Source organism: Talpa europaea (assembly GCF_964194135.1).
Source record: "Talpa europaea genome assembly, chromosome: 10".
NCBI classification, from domain to species: domain Eukaryota; kingdom Metazoa; phylum Chordata; class Mammalia; order Eulipotyphla; family Talpidae; genus Talpa; species Talpa europaea.
This window is the reverse complement of record NC_140077.1, coordinates 23,220,788-23,241,570: the sequence shown is the minus strand read 5'-3', so window position 1 is coordinate 23,241,570 and position 20,783 is coordinate 23,220,788. Positions and strand designations below refer to the sequence as shown.

The window sequence follows — 20,783 nt, the reverse complement described above, 5'->3', positions numbered from 1 at the left end:
TGGTGGGTCTATAGTGATAGCTCATTGATAATTTCATTTTCCTGGTAACTATTTATGTTGAGTATCTTTATCACTTATAGAGTACATTTGTTTGGGTCTTTTGCCCATATTTTAAAACTTACATAACACAGTACTTGTTCTTTTTAAGATATGTATAAAAGACTTAATTTTTTCTCTTAAAATTAATTTTTAATGTCTTATTCAAGAAATCTGACTAATGCAGTATCAAATGTATTTTCTTTCAAATGCTTGGTAATGTTAACTCTAATATTTTGGTATGTAGTCCATTTCTAGTTCATTTTTATATAGATAAGACCTAAGCATTGAGTTTTATTGTATTGTATAAGCTAATCCAGTTGTTATAGCACCATTTGATGAAAAGATCTTCTTTACCTCCATTAATATCTTTGTTAAGTGGGTGTTTTTCTGGAATCTGTTCTGTATCATTGAACTATAGGTCTATCCTTATACAGTACCATAGTGTTTTGATACATGGAATTAAGTAGTACAAGTTCTCCAACTTTTTTTTTTTCTTTTTCAAACCATTTTGCTAAGGTAGGTCCTTAATTTTTCTGTAAAAATTTTCAAATCAATTTATTCCTCAAAAAACCATTAGAATTTTTGACTAGAATTGCAATGAATTTATAGATCAATTTTGAGAGAATTGCCACATTGAAATTTCCAATTTATGATCATGGTTAATCTCATCTTTATGTCTTCTTTCTCAGCCATGGTTTTTTTGTTGTTGTTGTTTTATTTCTTTCCTTCAGCCTAGAGAAATTCCTGTAGCATTTTGATAATACACAGAGATAGTTACTTTAAGTTGAAGAGAAATAAACTCTTATTTGGTAACATCTTTTGAATATTCAGTTTATTTACATTCCCCTCAAAATGTAAAACATGATAAAAGAGTGTGTTTTGGATTGTGTGGGTAGAGATAACCAAAAGTTTAATAAAAAACACTTCAGCTCTTTTCTGTTGAAGAAGATCCCAAACCCATTCATTATTACTTACCTCCTCCCCTGCTTTGGGGAATCGATCATCAAATCCTAAAGCACTGGCAGCTTTTGTAGCTCTCATTCCCTCTGTCTCTCCCTACCACCCTCAAGCTCCTTTAAAGGAAATTAACTTAAAAGTATATTTCAGGGCCTCCCTGGTGGCGCAGCAGTTGAGCGCTGGGTTGCGAAGCTGCCCGCAGCCTCTGCAGCGCCGGTTTGATCCCTGGCTGCTCCCCGGCCACCGGAGGAGGGTCCCACATGGTGCGCAGACCTCTCCTGCTCTGCTCCCCTCAGCATTGTACTTCAGTCCTTCTGCCTGCTCTGCTCCCCGCTCTGGCTCTGGTGAATTCTCTCACCCTCCCACGCTTCTGACTATACCCAGTGCTTGTATAAAATAAATAAATAAATCTTTAAAAAAACAAAAAAACTAACCATATTTTAAAAAAAAAGGATATTGCAAAGTTGTCACAAACCAGAGAATATAACAACAATAATACGATGGCCTATACTTTGCCCCAAAAGCTCTGTATAATTAAGTTTTACATAGAAATTGTTCATTTATGCCAGCACTATCAGTTAGAAAAATATACATAAACAAAAAATCAACCAAAAGATGTGAAATACATATAAACAACAGAGTTTTCATTGAGATTCGTAAAAGTCAACTTGAATAAATGTAAAGCAGTTCCTAAATGAGAAATCTGATATTTTAAGGATGTTCTGTCCTTTATTATTTTTGAAATATAATGCTTCAGATAGAATGCATTGTCTAATTTGGGGAGTTGGTGTTGGGAGGAACAGAATTGACCAAGTTATTTTCAATATAATCTGGAAGAATTAAAAGTTGATTGGGCAAGACTTAATTGAAAACCATAAATAATGAGTGGGACTTTGCCTTCCCAAGTACTGAGACTTATAAATCTTATCATAATTTTAAAATGAAATAAACTTGTTTTAGAATACCAGTATGTGATTTTTTAAAAAGTACCCCAAGCAATTAAGAAATGAAAGATTAATGGTGATGAGATTGTTGATTAGTCAATATGTTATTTCTGGTTCATGAATGAGCAAAGAATATGAACATAAAATTCACAGGGAAAAAGAGTATTTAAGAACAACAATAAACTAGGGGAAAGTATATTCAGTAATCAAAGTGTATACATTGACACAATGAAAGGGTCATTTTCACCACTCATGTTTGCAAAGATTAGAATAAGCAGTAAAATCCAGTGTCTGCAAGAATAGCAACACAGTACCCCTGAACAGTGTTAGTGGGAATATAAAATGGTATAACTTTCTTTTGGAAAAATGTTTGGTAGTGTGTTTCAGAAAAAGGAGACATTATTTCTATGCTTTCTTTTTGTGATCTATCTTAACGAAATAATGAGATTTTGCAACAGATTCATTAAAACACAGCTTAATTTACAGTGGTAAGAAAACTGGTTAAATCTAAGTCCAAATTATGGTTAGCTAATTAGATGGATGTTTTTAGTATTAATGGGAAGGGATGAAAATGGTTTCTGATATCCAATGTAGTTTTTAAAAATTAGTATATCTACATATGCATTTTAACAGGAAATAAATCAAATTATGAGCTCTTTTATAGGGGTGGTGGGAATACCAGAGATTTTACTTTTCTTTCTAACTTTCTGCACAAGGTAGTTTTAACCAATATTCCCATTAAGTGGAAAAACAAGCATTGTTTATAAAAGCATAGGCCTCATAGGATTTCTATGCCATATATTTACTTCAAGGAAAATGAAAATGTAGTTGATTATAGCTTAAAATTTTTTTTTCAGTAATGATGATATTTTATGGATGTTTCTTCCATTATTATTTTAAAATATACACTTCAGAACACATTGTCTAATTTGGGGAGTTGGTTTTGGGAGGTAATGATGAGATACCCTTGTTGGTATACAAGAATCCAAGGTAAGAGAACCCCTGATAATGTTAATATAAAGTTTAGCAACTTGGTTGTTTTCAGTTTGTACATGGAAAGATTCTTCATAGATTCAAAGAAAACAAAAACTGGATTTTCCAATACTGATTGCTTTGTTGTTCATGAAAGAATTTACTTTCAAAAGACTTCTGACAACAATTTATGACTCTGTTTCGTTGGTGCTTATAGTGGTTATTTAACATATTTCTTTGCTAAGCATTCTCCTAGAAAAAATATATAATGCCCAGCTTAGCAAATTCCACATAATTTTAATTATTTGACTATTTTAAATATAAATATTGCTGTTTAATGTAGAAAAAATAATAAAGTGATCTTTCAAGTAATCCAGACTAAGACATTAATATAATAAACTTTATAACCTTAATTGGTTCTATAAGTAGGACACTATATAATTTTGTATTATGGAATTTAAGACATAATTCCATTAAATAGTGTAAGCCTTTGAAAGAATGCTGGAAACTTTGGGTTGTCAGCAAAACATAAATAAATAAGTAAAACAAAGCTGTAAGCTCTTCTTTCACCTCTCTCCCACAACCCAGCTTTTTTGGTCCTTTATTAAGAAAAGAGCTTTTAAAAATATGCCTGTTCCCTACTCCAGAGTTACAGAACCTACAGAGCTCTGAGAGTTTATTCTTGGTATATATACTTATATTAAATTCTAAAATGAGAGAAGAGGGCCTCCCTGGTGGCGCAGCGGTTGAGCGCTGGGTTGCGAAGCTGCCTGCAGCCTCTGCAGCGCCAGTTCGATCCCGGCTGCCGGTGAGGGACCCACATGGCGCGCAGACCTTTCCTGCCACCCGCTGCTCCCCTCACCAGTGTACTTCGTCCATCTGCCTGTTCTGTTCCCTGCTGTGGCTCTGGTGAATTCTCTCACCCTCCCACGCTTCTGACTGTACCCAATGCTTGTATAAATAAATAAATGAATCTTTAAAAAAATAAAATAAAATGAGAGAAGAGAAAAACACCTCTGGCTAACAACTATTTAGTCTTGATGACCAGTTAATTGCTAAATCCCAAAAGATAACAGCTTCTAGAAGACAGAAATTTTAGTTCACATTTCCAGCTTTATTCCTATATAATACTGGGCTAAATTACTTAGTACTTGCTCTTTATCATTAGGTTAAAAAATGCAAAGAACAATGGTTTTTGTTTTATGGAAGTGTATGTAACATCATTTTGTTCTCTCTTTTTGCCATACCTAACATAATGCCTTTTAGAATTCACTAATTGAGGAGAGAGGAGATAACATGATTTGTATTATCTTTATTGGCTCTATTTCATGTGAACTTCTTTGGTTTTGTTAGTTCATTTAATGTTGGTATATGTACATACAGTGTGGGAGGATGAGCTATATTTTGTTTATAACTATTTTTGTTTATAGCTATATTTTGTAAATTTTTAACTTGGTAATCACATGCAGTTGAAAACAAAATGATTTTGTTACATTTTTTATTTTTGGCTTTTGTGGATAAAAACAAGTAAGCTGAACAGCCATTTAAACTCTTAATGATACTTTCATGATGAATATCTCTTAATGGCATACAGCAAATAGAAAATCATTTGTTCAAAAAATCTACTGTATCTCAGTAAGAACAAGAGTTTGGCATTTGACCCACTCCCATCCAACTCCCTGAATTCACCTTGAGGGAACTGAGCAAGAATGGGGCAGATTGAGGACACCTCATGACTTCTAGTTTGATGTTGTAGATACTTTATTTCAGGCAATTTAGGTCAAGAAAGCTCCCTTCTGGACCTCACTGGTGGTGTAGGGATTAAGTCTCAGCTTTATCGCTGTGATGGGGTGGGCCCACCTTGGTGGCCTTAGTTTGATCCTACAAGGAGCTCACCCACATGGCACAGCAGACCTCACCAGTCTTGCCTGTTCTGCTCCCTACTCTGTCTCTGGTGAATCCTCTCACCCCCTCTGGCTAACAATTAAGCTCATTTGTATGTATGTATGTATGTATGTAAGTATGTATGTATGCATAAATAAAATCTTTTAAAAATTAAAAAAAAAAAAGAAAGCTCCCTTCTTCATTTAGCTTACTTCATTACAGTATAGTCCAGGTGCAACAGGCTAAAAGTACTGGGCCCAGTTGCCCTGTACCAAGCTTCATTCATAAGGCAGTGGTGCCATGCCTTATGAATTGCTTCCAACTGCCTGCCTACTAACTGTTGTGTTAGCTTTTTTAGCAAGTCTTCCATCCATTATAGAGTACAGATGTTACTCACAGAAATGGTTCACCGTCCCATCCTCAGTTCCAGTGCAGTGTTACAAAAGATATTCTGAAGGGAGGGGCAGACAGGCAGACCTTAAGAACAGAAAATGCTAGCTCTCCTAAGGCAACTGACTTTACTTGGAACAGAACTTGCAATAAAGGTGTTGAAAATAAGTGAGGGGTCTTCCTAGTGGCACAGGGGGTTAAGCACAGCACTGTGAAGCTATCCACAGCCTCTGGAGTTTGATCCCTGGCCTGCAAGGGAGCTACCAACATGGCACAGCAGAATTCTCCTGTCTCGCCCGCTGCTCCCCTCAGCAGTGCCTGTTCTGTTCCCTACTCTGCCTCTGGTGAATCCTTACACCCTCTGCACCTCTCTGGCCTGTACCCCAGTTCTTGTATGCATAAATAAATAAATCTTCAAAAAAAAGTAAGATCTTTGTGACAGTTAAGAAGAGACAGCTAGCTCCATGATACTGGTAGCTACAAGTGGAAATGGCAGGCTAGTTAGAGACCCAGATAAAAAGATAGTTAAGAAGAACCCTGCTAGGCAACATGGATGGCGCTGGAAGGGATCATGCTCAGCGAAATAAGCCAGAAAGAAAAAGAAAAATACCGGATGGCCTCACTCATAGCAGGAATCTAGAAAACTTAAATAAGAGGCCAGGAAAAAGAATAACTATAAGAAAGTAAAAATCAAAATCAACAAACAACTATGAACCAGAGACACTGGGGGGGGGGCAGGGAAAGGAAGGTTTGGGGTCAAAATAAGGGGGTTGCAATTGTATGGGGAATATAAAAATAGAATTAAAAACTCAAAAAGAAAAGAAGAACCCTGCTAGGGTTTGAGCAAGCTTCAAAGACTGACATTCTCCTTTTGCAAAGAGCCCCCACTTTATTGTATCAGACTGTGGTGCAGTTTATTCCCAGGGAATGACAAAAACAGTCGAACAATGAATGAAAGCTCACAGCTCCATTTCATACCATTTCAAGGCATATAATCCAAAGTCTTATAAAGGGGAGACCAAAGAAAGAAACTGCCAAAGAGGGGTCCATCTGGACCCACAGCCATGCCTGGTGAACAGGGCAACTGCATATGCTCAAAATAATATCCTCTGAAAAGTGATACCAGAGATTGAACACTGCTGCAGAATAGACTTTAGTGAGCTAGAGATAAAGAGGGACATTTGCTAATGATGAAAGGATCAATCTGTCAAGAAGATATATTTATATATCCTCATCTAACAGAGCCTCAAAATATATGAGACAAAATAATACAGAATTGAAGGGTGAAATAATTTAGTAACAGTTGGACAGTCCACTTTAAATAATGGATAGAACATCTAGACAGAAAATAGCAAAGGCGGGAGACTTAACAATTCTGTGAATTAATTAGATCTAATATACATCTGTAGGACATTCTACCTAACAAGTGCAAAATACTCATTCACAAATGCATATTTGAGAATATTCTCCAGGAGAGACTATATGGTAGAACATATATTTTTTTAAAGATTATTTATTTGTTTGTTTGTTTATGCATACAAGAGCTTGAATATAAGCCAGAGGTTCAGGGGGATGAGAGTATTCACCAGAGACAGAGTGGGAAACAGAACAGGCAGATTGACTGAAATACACTGCTGAGGGGAACAGTGGGCGGGACAGGAGAGGTCTGCTGCCCCATGTGGGTTAGCCTTTATGACTAGTGATTTTTCAAAGGAAGTTCAACCACTTCCTTATGCCAGATAAAGACATTACCTTGAAATGAATGTAGACCTAAAAGTAAGTCCTAGAACTGTAAAACTCTTAGAAGAAAACATAACAAATCTTCACAAACTTGGGTTAGCAAATAGTTTTTGGGATACACCATTGTGCAAATGTAAAAAAATCAATTGGAATTCATTAAAATTAAAAACTTTCATACTACTAATAGCAGCATCAATGAAGTGATAAGATTATTCACAGATGGAAGAAAATATTTGCAAACTATATCTGATATAGGCTTATACCCAAAATATGTCAAGAATACTTACAACTCCACAACAAAAAATGTAGTCTGACCAATTAAAAATTGGGTAGGGCATGTGAATACACATTTCTCCACAGAAGATATTTAAACATATGAAAAGAAAAATATTCAACATAGTAGACATTAGGGAAATGCAAAGCTAAACCACAAGATACTGTTTCTTATGTGCTAGGATGGGAATAATAAAAATGTGTACAAGAATGTGGAGAAATTGGAACCCTCATTGCTGTTAGGAATATAAAATGGTCCTGCTTTGGAAAATTAATTGGTTCTCAAAATGGTAAACAGAACTAACATAATCTAAATATAACATAATTCCATGTATGTGGAATGTCCAGTATAGGCAAGTCTTTAGAGACAGAAAGTATAATGGTTGCCTAGGTTTGGAGCAAAGAGGAAAGTGGAGATCGACTGTAAGCAGGTTTTCTTGGGGGAATGAAAATGTTCTAAAATTAGATCATGGTGATAATTCCTACTGTGTGTATATATTAATGGCCTTTAGAATTTTGTACTTTAAATGGGTGAAGTGTATGGTGTGGGTTTTATAGCAATAAAATTATTTAAAATCAAAACAAGCATGACTATAATTGCTGTGAACCACTTGAAAGTAATCTGTACATTACAGAGTCCCCATTGATAGAAATTGGTTAATTGATTTTAAAAGGAACATGCCTCATCTGTCTTACTAAGGCTAAGCTGGTTACTCTGTGTTACTTTAGATTAAGAAGTAAGCCTGAATGCTGCATTAAAAGTGAGTTAAGTGTAGATATTCTCTTCAAAGCCTGATTTTAAACTGACTGAATGTGGGACTGAGGCGTTTAAGTATACAATTGAGGATTTCAGTGGACTCTTTAATATCTGTTCCTAATACTTTTATATGTTAAATCTATATAAAAGGGATTATTGTATTGCTTTATTATAAAAAGTTAATTTTCTTAATAATTTCTGCTGTCCATAAAGAAGTGTTGGCAAATACAACTAATAAAGGTTTTTGTAATGATTTGCAATTAAGAAAACTAAATTGTGTGGCAAATATATCTTATATAGAAATATTAAGGCATCATTGTTTTAGTTTGAGTATGCAGTTTTTTATATTCATTTACAATATACAGTTGATGCTAAATGTGCCATTGCAAAATACATATTTTGTAAAAACATATGTACAAAATACAAAGACATACTGATGGCAGTTTGAATGATGGGGAAATCAGAGAAAGCGGGTCACAGATACCATTGGGTATATTTAAAATGTTCAAGGAAATCTTTTGTGGAATATGACATGCCTTCACTGTCTTGTTTAACTTCCCTTTTTAGTGCCAAAATATGTCCCTGTTTTTCTATTTAGAATATTTGTACCTTTCCCATGATACAAGTAAATGCACATGTTGATGCATCATAGTGATTTGAAATAAGTAGTATATACCAGAACGTAAAAGACACACTCTGCACCACTTTATACTCTTTATTTTCTATTATCATACTTTTCTATTTATTTTTTAGCAACATGAATAGAAGTGCAAAGCATTGTCAATCTAGTTCCATTCTCTTGCAATCTGGAGCAGGTTCTGAGTCTTTGGGATGACATTAGTGCAGCATTTTGAAATTTTTTGACCAGGACCCCCATGTTTATGTTAAAAGCATATTCAAGTGTGAGTGTATTTGTGTGTCTGTATTTTGTGTGTGCACATGTATGCAAATATATACACACATACACAAGTTTAAGAGAGACCAAAAAATTTATCTTTTACTAGTTTTGACTTACTAAATTCACAACCCACTTTAAGATTTAAGAATTAAGAATTCAGATCTTTTCAAGTTTTACCTTCTGATGGCCCTTTAGAAATGTTTATTTTTGAGTCTGATGAAGTTTTATACTAGGAGGACAAACACAGTTCTCAAATAAGATTTGGGGTTTAAGGTATCATCAGAGTTGAGTTGGCTGTGAACTATTGATTGCTATAGTGTAACAGTATTTTTCTGATGCTTAGGGACATGTTCCCCTCAAATACTTACAGAGTTTAACTGTAAATTAAAAAATGTAATTTAAAAAATGGGTTAAAAACCACCCAAAGTATATTTTTATTCTCACTTTGCTTTTTATACTTTTGTAGAGTTTTTAAATACTTATATTAAACTCACTTGCCTTACCGATCATTAATATTTGCCTTTGATTTTGTATCTGTGCTTTATGGTATTGAATGGGGAAAGATTTTTGTGCAAATATTTTACCAAATATTTTTGCAGGGACACTTAGTCGGTCTGGATGAACCAGCTTCGGGAGCTGGGCAAGAAGCTCTGCTTAAACAAGAGCAAGCAAAAATCATTCGATTCGAGAGACAAGCAGAAGAATTCCTCAATGCAGTCTTTTATAGAAAAGGTTGGTTCCAGTGAAGAGTTGACATTTAGCACCTGCTTGTCTTCTATTAATCTCCTTAATTTCAATATTTTGCAAAAAAATTATTTAAAAATTTTCTCTTTACTAATAATATACCTTATATTCCTTTTGCCAAGTTATTGATAAATTTGGACTAGAGTAAGGCAGCCCTTCCCTTCTGTTGGCTCTGAAGTGATGGTGCCTTATGAGTGTAATAGTTCTTAAAATTATCATGAAAGTCTGAAAATTGTGTAGACTTGGTAGAAACTTTCTTTTACATGACTAGTTACTATTTTAATTACTGATAACCATAAAAGTTATTTCTTAAAATTAGATTTTTCTTCTTAACATAGTCTTCTTTAACTAAAAATGTTTTAATTATTAAATTAGAGGGGAAAATTTCTATGTATTAAAACTCCTATACATTGAAGTGGCATTTAATAACATCACCTCTTGGGTTTTTCATTTATTCTCCCTGAAGCTTATATTGATTTGTTTTATATTTCTTTTGAAATAAAAATATTTTTTCCAATCACAGCATGTTGGGGTTTGTAAGTTCTTCATGGAAGCATTAATTTCTTTTTTCTATACATGAAGCATAATTGCCATCCACCAAAATTCTAAGTAGATTTTTATTTCCTTAATTATACCTCCCCTTTAGTTCCAAGTTGGAGGTTATTATGTAACAGGCTCTAAAAATGTTTTCTTCAAGTTTCTGATAATCCTGAATATATTTAATCTTCAATGACTCAGAGATACCACTTTTTAAAAAAAAAGTTGTTACATTCTAGTTGATATCTCTCACTCCTCTGTAAATTCTCTCCTACCCTCTAAAGTTGAAGGGTATAATGTCTGTACACTGGTTAAAAGTCTGAGAAATACTGATGGTAATGAGTTGAAAACCAGCTTTTCCTTAGTATGAGATGAAGTGTCATAAAATTAAGAAATGCACAAGATTATTGTTTTCAGTGGCACTATTTTTTCTCATTCAATTTCTTCCATCAGATCATGCTGCAGAATTAAATCTTTTAATATGTTTTTACTTCTTTTTTAATGCCCTCTGACGGAAAGCTCCCAAATGGGGTACCCATTAAGCATCCTGAATTCCAAATTGCTATTATGTTCAAAATAGCAATTTTTAAATCTTAGGTATGTTCGATTATTTTATTGAAGTAAATCACCTTTAAAGTATAAATGGTTGATTAGATCACTACTTTTCATTAACCAAAAGATCTTTACAGCTCCTGCTGCTACTCTCCTTTAGAATTTTTACTGGGTCTGGAGTCTAAAATTATATAGCAGATTTCATTATCCGAAAAGAGGAATTCCTCTCCCTAATTTACATGGAGGAACTATTTTTCATCTACTCTTTGTTTAGGAGTTAATAGTCATAAGCAGATTCCTAAAGAGAATTCCGCCTACTAGTACCATCCTTTGTCATGGAGAAATAACATTAAAGTTCTTATTAAGTTTCCTTATTTCAGAATTAAACTTTAGGACACATAATCTTTGACAGGGAGGAATTCTTATTTTGTAATTAATCTCACTAAAGACTTAAAGAAATGAGAATCCTCTAAAATAATGTGTAGTTAAAGTTGTGTATATGTCTATATATTTGTTTCTGATGCTTAGGAAAAGAACTGTGGCTTTGCAATTGGAAGTTTCTTCCTCCTTGCTTTATGTATTAATACTGTTGACGATGTCTCAAAAAGATAGGTATTCATACTTTTCAAATTAATACAGAAGATGCTTAGTATCCAGAGATATGACAAGCAACTTTGTCTATGTGGAATACTTTGTTTTTAATAGAAAATTTTAATTTATTCCTTTATCTCCACATATTGCAAAAAACTGAAATTTTGTGATAACCATCTTTAAACACTTCTAAAGCAGTGTGGTTTGGAGTAAAGGTCATGTATAGAACATTAAAATCTGGGTGAGAGTTTTCATCAAGGGTTACCACTCTGTATACCCATTATAATTATCGTAATTGAGTATGAAAAGGTTACTGTCTGTTAGGTAGAAAAATAGATGCAATAAAAATAGACTTTTGTGATCAGGGACTCTAATAAAGTCTAATTTTAACAACCATATACCTTCTATAACTATCATAATCATTTCTTTTCAGCTTACTTTCTTGCTTGTATTAGAAAATTTGACACTTTCCTAAGTTAGATTTACATTAAAACTTACAGGTGGCTTTGATGTAGCATTTACATGTTTTTTTCTATAGTTTCAATTTAATCTGACATTGTTTTCACTTGACTGGATTGTTCATGTTCCCCTAAGCATAGCTATGTTTAGAGATACTGTTTTTCAAATAAGTGGAATAATGAAATATGTTCAGGAAACTTTCAAAAGATGTGGAAATTCAAATGAGAAAATTGCTGTTGGTTCATTAGCATAAATCTTGTCTCATAGTTGCATTCATTCAACTGAGGCAAAATATGCTGGAGGCATTTAAAGCTCAAATGTAGCCATTAATGGTCTTTCTCCTAAAATCTTTTATGCCTCACAAGTCTTTACTTACTAGTGTAGTTATAACAGGCCATCGCATAAATACTTCATTTTGTTTCATATTTGGAAACTTTGTGTTTTCTATATTTCCCAAATTTTGAGAGAATAAAAAGATACACCAATATATTAAATTTTGAAATTCTAGTCAGTCTTTCATTTGGAGGGAAACCAGTGGGTAAAGAGATTTTAAAAATAATGTATGGCTAAGATATTTATTAAAACATTATAGGAACTATTGTCAGTGAATGTAACTTCTTAACCTTCCCTAATTGAACATATTTTTTCTTAAACCATCTAGCATATTCATAGTTTCTATTTATACAGTGAAAGCTTAGAATTAGAAGTACTATTTTAGTAGAGCAGAAATACTATTAGTAGAATAAGCCTTGCTAAAACTGCAGAGAAGTAAATATTCTGACCATTTTCTGGTATGAATATTGTCCTTTAAGGACAAAATTCTGTTGGTAATAGTTCAGTGAGATTTTGATATGTTTGCTTGTTAAGATTTTAATACTAAAGAGCTGATTTATAAATAGCATGAATCCTTACAGCTCCAAAATAGTATGTGTAGACCAATTTACCTTCTTATAGTTAACATTTAAAAGACTAAGGAAACTGAAATTTTCTGATAACCATCTTCAAACACACTTCTAAAAAAAAGTATGCTGTGGAATAAAGGTCATAGGTGGAACATTAAAATCTGGATAAGAGTTTTCATCAAGGGTTACTACTAAACCATCTAGTCAAATTTGAAGAGGACATTGACTATTTAGGTCAAGCACACCTTCCTCATTTGTTCTTGAAAATTAAATAAAAAGCTTATTACTCAAATAATACGAATGTATACTTTACACCAAATGAGATTAGGTGCTGAATATAGAGAGGTAAATTTTCAATAACCATAGACTCCCTGATAGTATGGTAATAAGAGGTGATAATAATATATTTATACGGTACATTTCCCCTTTATTTCATCAAACCATTTGACCTGTAAGTCTCCTAGTGGTGAAAGTTCTTTGAGTTGGTGAATTCATATGGTCTTTACTTTTAAATTGACATTGATTAGAAATTGATAACGTAAGTGTTTATTTTATTGTTTAACCTAGCTCTCTGTTTAGTGGTTGAAAGCAAATATTTAAAGGACTCCTGGAAAATATATGGATGTTTAAACTCCTGACTCAGAGACTGTAAAGTTGTAGTCCCCTGACCATCAACACTTAAAAACTTACTAGAATTTCAAGTTCATGAGCTTAGTTTAGAGATGCTGAATCAGTAAATCTGGGAGTAAAACTGAACCATCAATTTTTATAAGCCCTCAAAGTGGTTCTGATGAATCACTGAATGTTAAAACTATTGCCCCAATATATCATGGATCTTAATATTTAAGTATTTACTTTCTAATTTTGGTATGCCTTTAGTCTTTAACAAAAAGCAAATTAAGTAGCCATTAACTAAATAATCCATTCAACAATTTAAGGAGAAATGAATAAGGAATAATCTAGGGAAATCAGAGGTGATCTATAGGTGGTAAATAGGGGGGTAATTTCATAAGAGAAGGGTTTTGGGATTTCACTATCAGGTAAGTAATTTTTGCCCATAAGAGACACTCTTTGTTATCCCTTTATTTGATTTCATAATCAGTGGGTATGGGTATGAGCAGGGAATATGTAGAAATAAATTTATGAAAAATTTATTTTTAAAATCTATGACAAAAGGTTAGAGATGAACAATGTAATTATGAGGGAATACTATTTTAGGATAATGTATTTTAAGGAAAAATAAAATGAAATTTTGTGTTTGCTTGAAAGCTGTCTTTTTTTAGTACATTGTCCCACTTTAAAAGTAAATAAATCTTTGTTCGCAGACAGTCCCTGGGTCTCCGACCCCAATATTCCCCTAGTGGCCCGTGAGATCATGCAGCGAATGATCCAACAATTTGCTGCTGAATATACCTCAAAAAATAGCTCTACTCAGGACCCCAGCCAGCCCAATAGCACAAAGAACCAAAGCCTGCCGAAAGCATCTCCAGTCACCACCTCTCCCACGGCTGCAACTACTCAGAACCCTGTGCTCAGCAAACTTCTCATGGCTGACCAAGACTCACCTCTGGACCTTACTGTCAGAAAGTCTCAGTCAGAACCTAGCGAACAAGGTATGGTTTGATGTCAAGGTCTCCTCTGTCCAGTCAGAATACTTTAATTTGGGGAGAAGAAATTATCAGCAAGAAAGGCACCAGTATCAATGATAGGATTAAATAACGTTGTGATTTGTGGGTCTGATCTAACTAATCAGTGATGGAGGAGTGCAGCTATATTGGTTACCTTACCCATCAGTACACAGTGATGATTAATGTACCACCCAGTAAAGTTAGGTGGTTACAGTTACTGTACTTTAACTTACTTGATGTTTATATAAACTTTCCAAAGTATTGTCATAGCCATTGTTGTTAAGAGCCCTATGAGAAAAGTTTTTCAACTCTTATCCATCATTGTTGTAGAATCAGCATTTATCGGAGAAATAAATGTGCTTGTTAGGTAGATGATACTCTGCAAATGAGATCATAAGGCAAAAACACATATTTCCATAAAAAAAAAAACCTAGGGTTAAAAATAAAGAGAAGACAAACACTTGAAGTTAAGTGTATTCAGTATTTTATAAAAAATAGAAAAACTTGCATACCTTCACTGTATTATAAATTAAAGTATTTCCAAAAGATAACTTTTTGGTAAGAATCCTAATTCATGAATGAAGAGGTTAAGGGGCTTTCAAATTTCTTGAGTCTTTGCAAAGTTTACCCTCTTAGATAGTATTGCTCCTTTTGCTTTGTGATCTCATTTTATCTTTTATTTTAACAAAGATGAATTGAACATTGCAACTCTATTGTTGTTTGTACACTGTAAATTGGTGATGTCTGAAATTTTATTGACATAGAAATCTCATGAGAATTTTGCAGAATGGTTATGAGATGTGTGGACTTACTGATGAGAAATAACTTTATTTTACAAAATATAATTCTTAGATTTATGAAAGGACTTTCTTTGATTTATTATAAGTAATTTATAAAGAATTTACATAATGGACTGGCTTTAGTTGCTTATTAAAGAATATAGTTTCTGAAGTTTTCCTTTGAGGTTTTTTTCTGTTTCTGTATAATGAACAGCAAGCAAAATTTCTAAGTTCTAAGAAATTATCAAAAAGGAGACTACCTAGTTCACATTGATCAGTGCATCTTTGGTTACTTCTTACTGGTCTATTAAGGATTGTTTACTCTTTTATTGAGGATTGGTGACTTTTGTTAAAAATCTTTCTACTCTAATTATTTTATTAAAAGCTTTGGGTTTGCAATAGGAGAATAATAGCATAGAAACTGTATTTATAGTATTAGTAATAGAGATTAACATACAAAAATTCCACTTAGTCTAATTTAACTTCTTTTAGTTATTGTTGTCTCAGAGCTTATGTTTGACAAAATACACTTTATCAAAAGAAATTTGAATTACAGACTTCAAATGGAACATTTTTAATGAATTTTACTGAATTTTCAGCTTAAATCATAGTGATTTTCATTATTTAAAGTATGTTGTCTTTTTAGATTAATTTTCATGTCTTTAATATTATCTTTGGTTGGAAATATGTTAAACAGTGCATTTGCTTGTTAGATATCCAAGTGGGTTAGATGTCTAATAAGATACTTGCTTGGTTCTATAAGATTACAATTTTATGTTTTAGAAATATTAGTAAGTCTAAATGACAGCATTTACTCTGAGAGTGTGGGCTTTCCTTTAACAGCCCAATATAGGACATGATAATGTCAGACATAAGTCAGAAGTAGGTTCCATACTAAGGTAGTTTTTAACATTAAGTACATAGTAGATCTTTTCTGCTGGCCAACTGAAAATCAGTGGCATATGTCAAAGGGGGGAAAGCCTGTTCTGATATGAATTTGTGATTTGATCTAACTTCAGTAAACCACAGTAAAACCTCTAAATTCTCCTCAGTATTAAGACTATTTAATTCTTCTTTCTTAAACTTTGTCCACCAATTTAGAATTGCTTGTGAATAAAAAAACCTTGCCTTCATAAATTTCACAAAGTGACCTTTGTATCTCTGTAGATTATTCTAAAAGATTATATCCAAATACACAGTTTTTTCATTTGTAGTTTTTTGTTTTTTGCAAATGAGTCTAAAAGAGTATTTAGGAGCCTTACAAATTACAGAGTTAAAAACCAATTCATCTTATGGACTGTCTCATATAGTATATGTTTGTAATTCATTCATAAACTTACTATTTAAGAAAACACTTGTATCTAAATCCAACTTTTATGTGCTTTTAGTGTTTTGTGTAGACTTAGCTCTTTACGGATATGGTTTTGTGGTTTGTATGCCATTGTGGCCTTAAAAACTCACACTTTAGGTAAATTTAGAAAATGAAGTCTAACAATTCTATTGCAAGACCCCCATACTATCTAGACAGCTGTTTCTAATATCTTACTTCATCTTAACATCTTTGTGATATGCCTTTTGCCCTATTAATAAAATATTTAACCTTTGTAGAGACTAGATACAATAAGCTTTGCCAATTTTGCATTGCTTCAGGAGGGGGAAAAATCCTGATTTTTATTAATGAATTGATTTCATTTTTCAAGTGTATGACCAGTGTATCTACCTAGTTGGCTAGGTCTACTGTTTTGTCGTTTTTAGCCTATTTGATTCACACTTAACTCCTACTTTTTCATATCCTCAAGTGTTTTTTTGTGTCTCTACAGACGGTGTACTTGATCTTTCCACTAAGAAAAGTCCATGTGCTGGCAGCACTTCCCTGAGCCATTCTCCAGGCTGCTCCAGTACTCAAGGGAACGGGTAAGGGAAAACATTTGTAGCCTTCCAAAGCTTTCTAGAGAACAGTTATCAGGAGCAAATCCAGTCTCCCTTACATGTTTTAAAAATCCTTCAGAATAACACTCTTAAAGGTGAGCTTCTCTAAGATGACTTTTAGTCCATCAGTCAGGTAAAAACAATATGTGAGATATAGAATTGGCTAGTATAGATCAATTTAGTATAGACAACAAATAATTAGGAAGACGCAAGAATATCTTTGGACTTTTTGTTGTTGAGAGTGTGGAAGTGTAAAACACAGCCAGAATAATTTCAGAGTGCAGATGTAAAGGCAGTATTATGTGTTCTAAAGTTGTTGAATGAAAATTGAACTCCAGTGTGTGTGTGTGTGTGTGTGTGTGTGTGTTTTGGGGGAATGGTGTTTGGTTTGGTTTTTTTTTGGTTTTTTTTCTATTTGTTTTGTTTGTTGATTTGAACTGCAATTTTAATTGTGTGGCAGTTCAGAAAATGTGATTGTATATTGTTTCTTTTTTTTTTTAAGTAATTAAGACTGGTTGTAGTTTGTGATGGTTAACCAACTTATACTGTCAAGGCGCTATTCCATCCTCAGTTTTGATAACTCTTAGAACACGAAAGTTTCTCATCACTTAATTCCACAGTGTAAGAATTGTCTAATTCTCCATCTGTGTATACATAGTAACCATTTAGAAAAGTCATTAATGAAAATATTTAGCTGCCATATTGGGAAAGAATTTCCATAAAACTGTGTTGTGACTAAAAATTGACTTCATCTAGATATGAAAGATTAATTTGATAGCTTAGTTTTTAAATTTATTTAACTTTAGAGAATATCAACATGGGAGAAACAAGTACATACTGAATAAGCTAACCTTTTTCAACTTACTCAGTTACCTTCAAATTGAAGGATTCCTTTGCTGACTTCTGAAATGTTCCCTTTATTTTCTCTGAAATTTCATCATTTTTCTTTTTCTCTCTTCCTTATTTCAAGTTTAAAAATAACAACCATTTTTGCATTGTTTACTAATCTTTTTTCCTTAAGTTTTTCTTTTCATTGTAGTTTATATTAAAGTCATTAATGTCCTAAATCATTGTATTCCATTTATATATTCAAAAAACTTGAGTTGTATAAAGACACAACTGGAGAATACTAAAACATGGTTTGCATAAATGAAACACTTGCTTAAGATTCACTTTAAACTTGGCCATCAGGTCCATGTCTCATATGGTTGAAGTTGCTGTGTTTATCCCTCTGATTGGAAAGTTTTTTATGTGGTATTGTATTCTGGAAGACCAAAGCACCGTCAGTACTGCCCATCTCTTAGTTGGATATTCATTGCTATCCTTATTATGTTATTTACTGATAACAGCACAGCATCCCTGTAGAATTTTGGGAAATGTAGCTGGTTTATCATTATTTTTGCAAAATTCTACTTTTGTACCTAGTTAATGTAATTTATTCCCCTTAGGCATGCTTTACCAGTTACCAGTTTTGTCATTGATAATCTTTTCTTTCATAAAAATGAAAACCATATGAATTAATTTTGTGTAAATAGTTGACTTTTTAAACACATTTGAAAGCTATTCACTTACACATTTCAAATTTGACGTTCGATATTTTAAGAAGAAAAGTTTATTTCTAACTAAAGAAAACTACAAAACTGCTTATATACCTCTGTCAATAATTTGAGTAGAACTTAAGGAACAAAGTTTTGGGGGAATATAAAAGGTAATTTCTTAAAAGCTTGGGTTATTGCAAATGGAGAATCAGTGGTACACATCTGTATATACTCATCTGATAGTGTTTTAAAATTAAGTATATGGTAAGTTATAATGTGATAGCTATTTTGGTTGCTTTAGTTTGGGGCTTTTCCTCCTTGGAACTTGCAGCCATTTTTTCCCCCAAGCAGAGTAAGAAATGTTATTTGGAGTTGTTTTGTTTTTGATAATAAACATCAGCTTGTTTGTGGACTAAATGAGTACTTATCTATGGGTTCCACCAATGTAAATGGTTCCAGTTTTATAGCTGGTTGTCATGAGTGTTGAAAATGTTGACTAAAATAAATAATTTGGCTTACTCTTTTATTACTGTACTTGTTTAGTGGTAACGTCACATTGGTATCACAATTCTGTGTAGATCTATGGAGACTTGATGATTTCTTTGTAAATAATAATTAAGGTGCTATCTTCAGACAGTTGCGCGAAACTTTTTCTCCGAAAATTTGTGAACCCAACCAGAGACCAGCAGCTGACAGGTTTAATTTTTCTTTGCCCAAAAAGCTCCTGTTTTTTTTTTTTTTCTTTTTTTTTTCTTTTTTCCTTTTTTTTTTATTTTTTTGTGAACAAGTTTTAAAACTAACTGCTGAGCCACTTTTTTTTTTAATTTTAGAGAAAAATAAATAAATAACACAAAGTGATGTTACCCAAGCAAGGCCTTCTAATAAAGGAGTGGTCCCCTCACCCATCCCTCCCTACCTGTGCAAGTCCTGCTCACATCAGTTTCCTTCCATCCAATTAGGCGACCTGGGAGACCCAGCCAGTACCGCCCAGACGGACTTCGGAGTGGTGATGGGGTACCTCCAAGAAGCTTACAGGATGGAACCAGGGAAGGTTTTGGACACTCCACATCACTCAAAGTTCCATTGGCTCGATCCCTGCAGATTAGTGAAGAACTACTGAGCAGAAACCAATTGTCCACAGCTGCCAGCCTTGGACCATCTGGATTACAGAATCATGGACAACACTTAATATTATCCAGGGAAGCCTCTTGGGCAAAACCACATTATGAGTTCAACCTCAGCCGAATGAAGTTCAGGGGAAATGGTGCACTCAGCAACATCAGTGACCTTCCTTTTCTTGCAGAAAACTCTGCCTTTCCAAAAATGCCACTTCAAGCAAAACAAGATGGAAAAAAGGATGCGAGCCATTCATCTCCTGTAGATTTAAAGATACCACAAGTTCGAGGAATGGATCTTTCTTGGGAGTCTCGCACTGGTGATCAGTACAGCTATAGCTCTTTGGTAATGGGTTCACAAACGGAGAGCGCGCTTAGTAAAAAATTAAGGGCTATTCTTCCAAAACAAAATAGAAAAAGCATGTTAGATGCTGGACCCGATTCTTGGGGCTCAGATGCTGAGCAGTCTACCTCTGGACAGCCATATCCCACATCGGATCAAGAAGGAGACCCTGGCTCCAAGCAGCCTCGGAAGAAAAGAGGGCGTTACAGACAGTACAACAGTGAGATACTGGAGGAAGCAATCTCAGTGGTTATGAGTGGAAAAATGAGTGTTTCCAAAGCTCAGAGTATTTATGGGATTCCCCACAGTACACTGGAGTACAAAGTAAAGGAAAGGCTGGGCACTTTGAAAAACCCTCCAAAGAAAAAGATGAAATTAATGAGGTCGGAGGGGCCAGATGTTTCTGTAAAGATTGAATTAGATCCCCAGGGAGAGGCAGCACAAAGTGCAAATGAATCAAAAAATGAATAGGAATACTGTAGAGTGCCAATTACTGTACAAACTGGGTGAGCACTACTGCATTGTTCAGCTGTCATTGCTTGCACCTAACTTCATTTGCTGTGACACTTGTTTCTTTGCAGATTTTGCATTGACTTGTGTGTACAGTGGTGAAAGGTACATTCTGAATGTTGCATATTTTAAATTTTTCTTGTGCAGTATGGCTCGGGATATGTTTGGCCTTTTGCATGTTTCTCTACAAAAGAGAATTGAGTTACCTCACAAAGAACAGATACATGGAAGTGGACTCCTTGCCTGTAGAGCCTGCATGCTTTTCTTTCTTTGTTTTTTGGTTTTTTTTTTTTCCCTTAAGT

General features: G+C 33.8%; 1 protein-coding gene across 2 annotated transcripts in view; it reads left to right on the top strand.

The window, feature by feature from the left end:
• Positions 1-14,014: 14,014 nt before the first annotated feature.
• LCOR (ligand dependent nuclear receptor corepressor) overlaps positions 14,015-20,783 on the top strand; it is a gene marked incomplete at both ends in the record, with an annotated part of 32,753 nt that continues 25,984 nt past the window's right edge. Inside the window, 3 exons of one of the 2 annotated variants that reach the window (XM_084245354.1) lie at positions 14,015-14,252; positions 16,867-16,960; positions 19,473-20,442. In XM_084245354.1, coding sequence (XP_084101480.1) covers positions 14,015-14,252; positions 16,867-16,960; positions 19,473-20,442 — 1,302 coding nt within the window. Of the gene's footprint in view, positions 14,253-16,866; positions 16,961-19,472; positions 20,443-20,783 lie in introns of those variants that run through there. The other variant, XM_084245353.1, reaches the window with a different exon arrangement.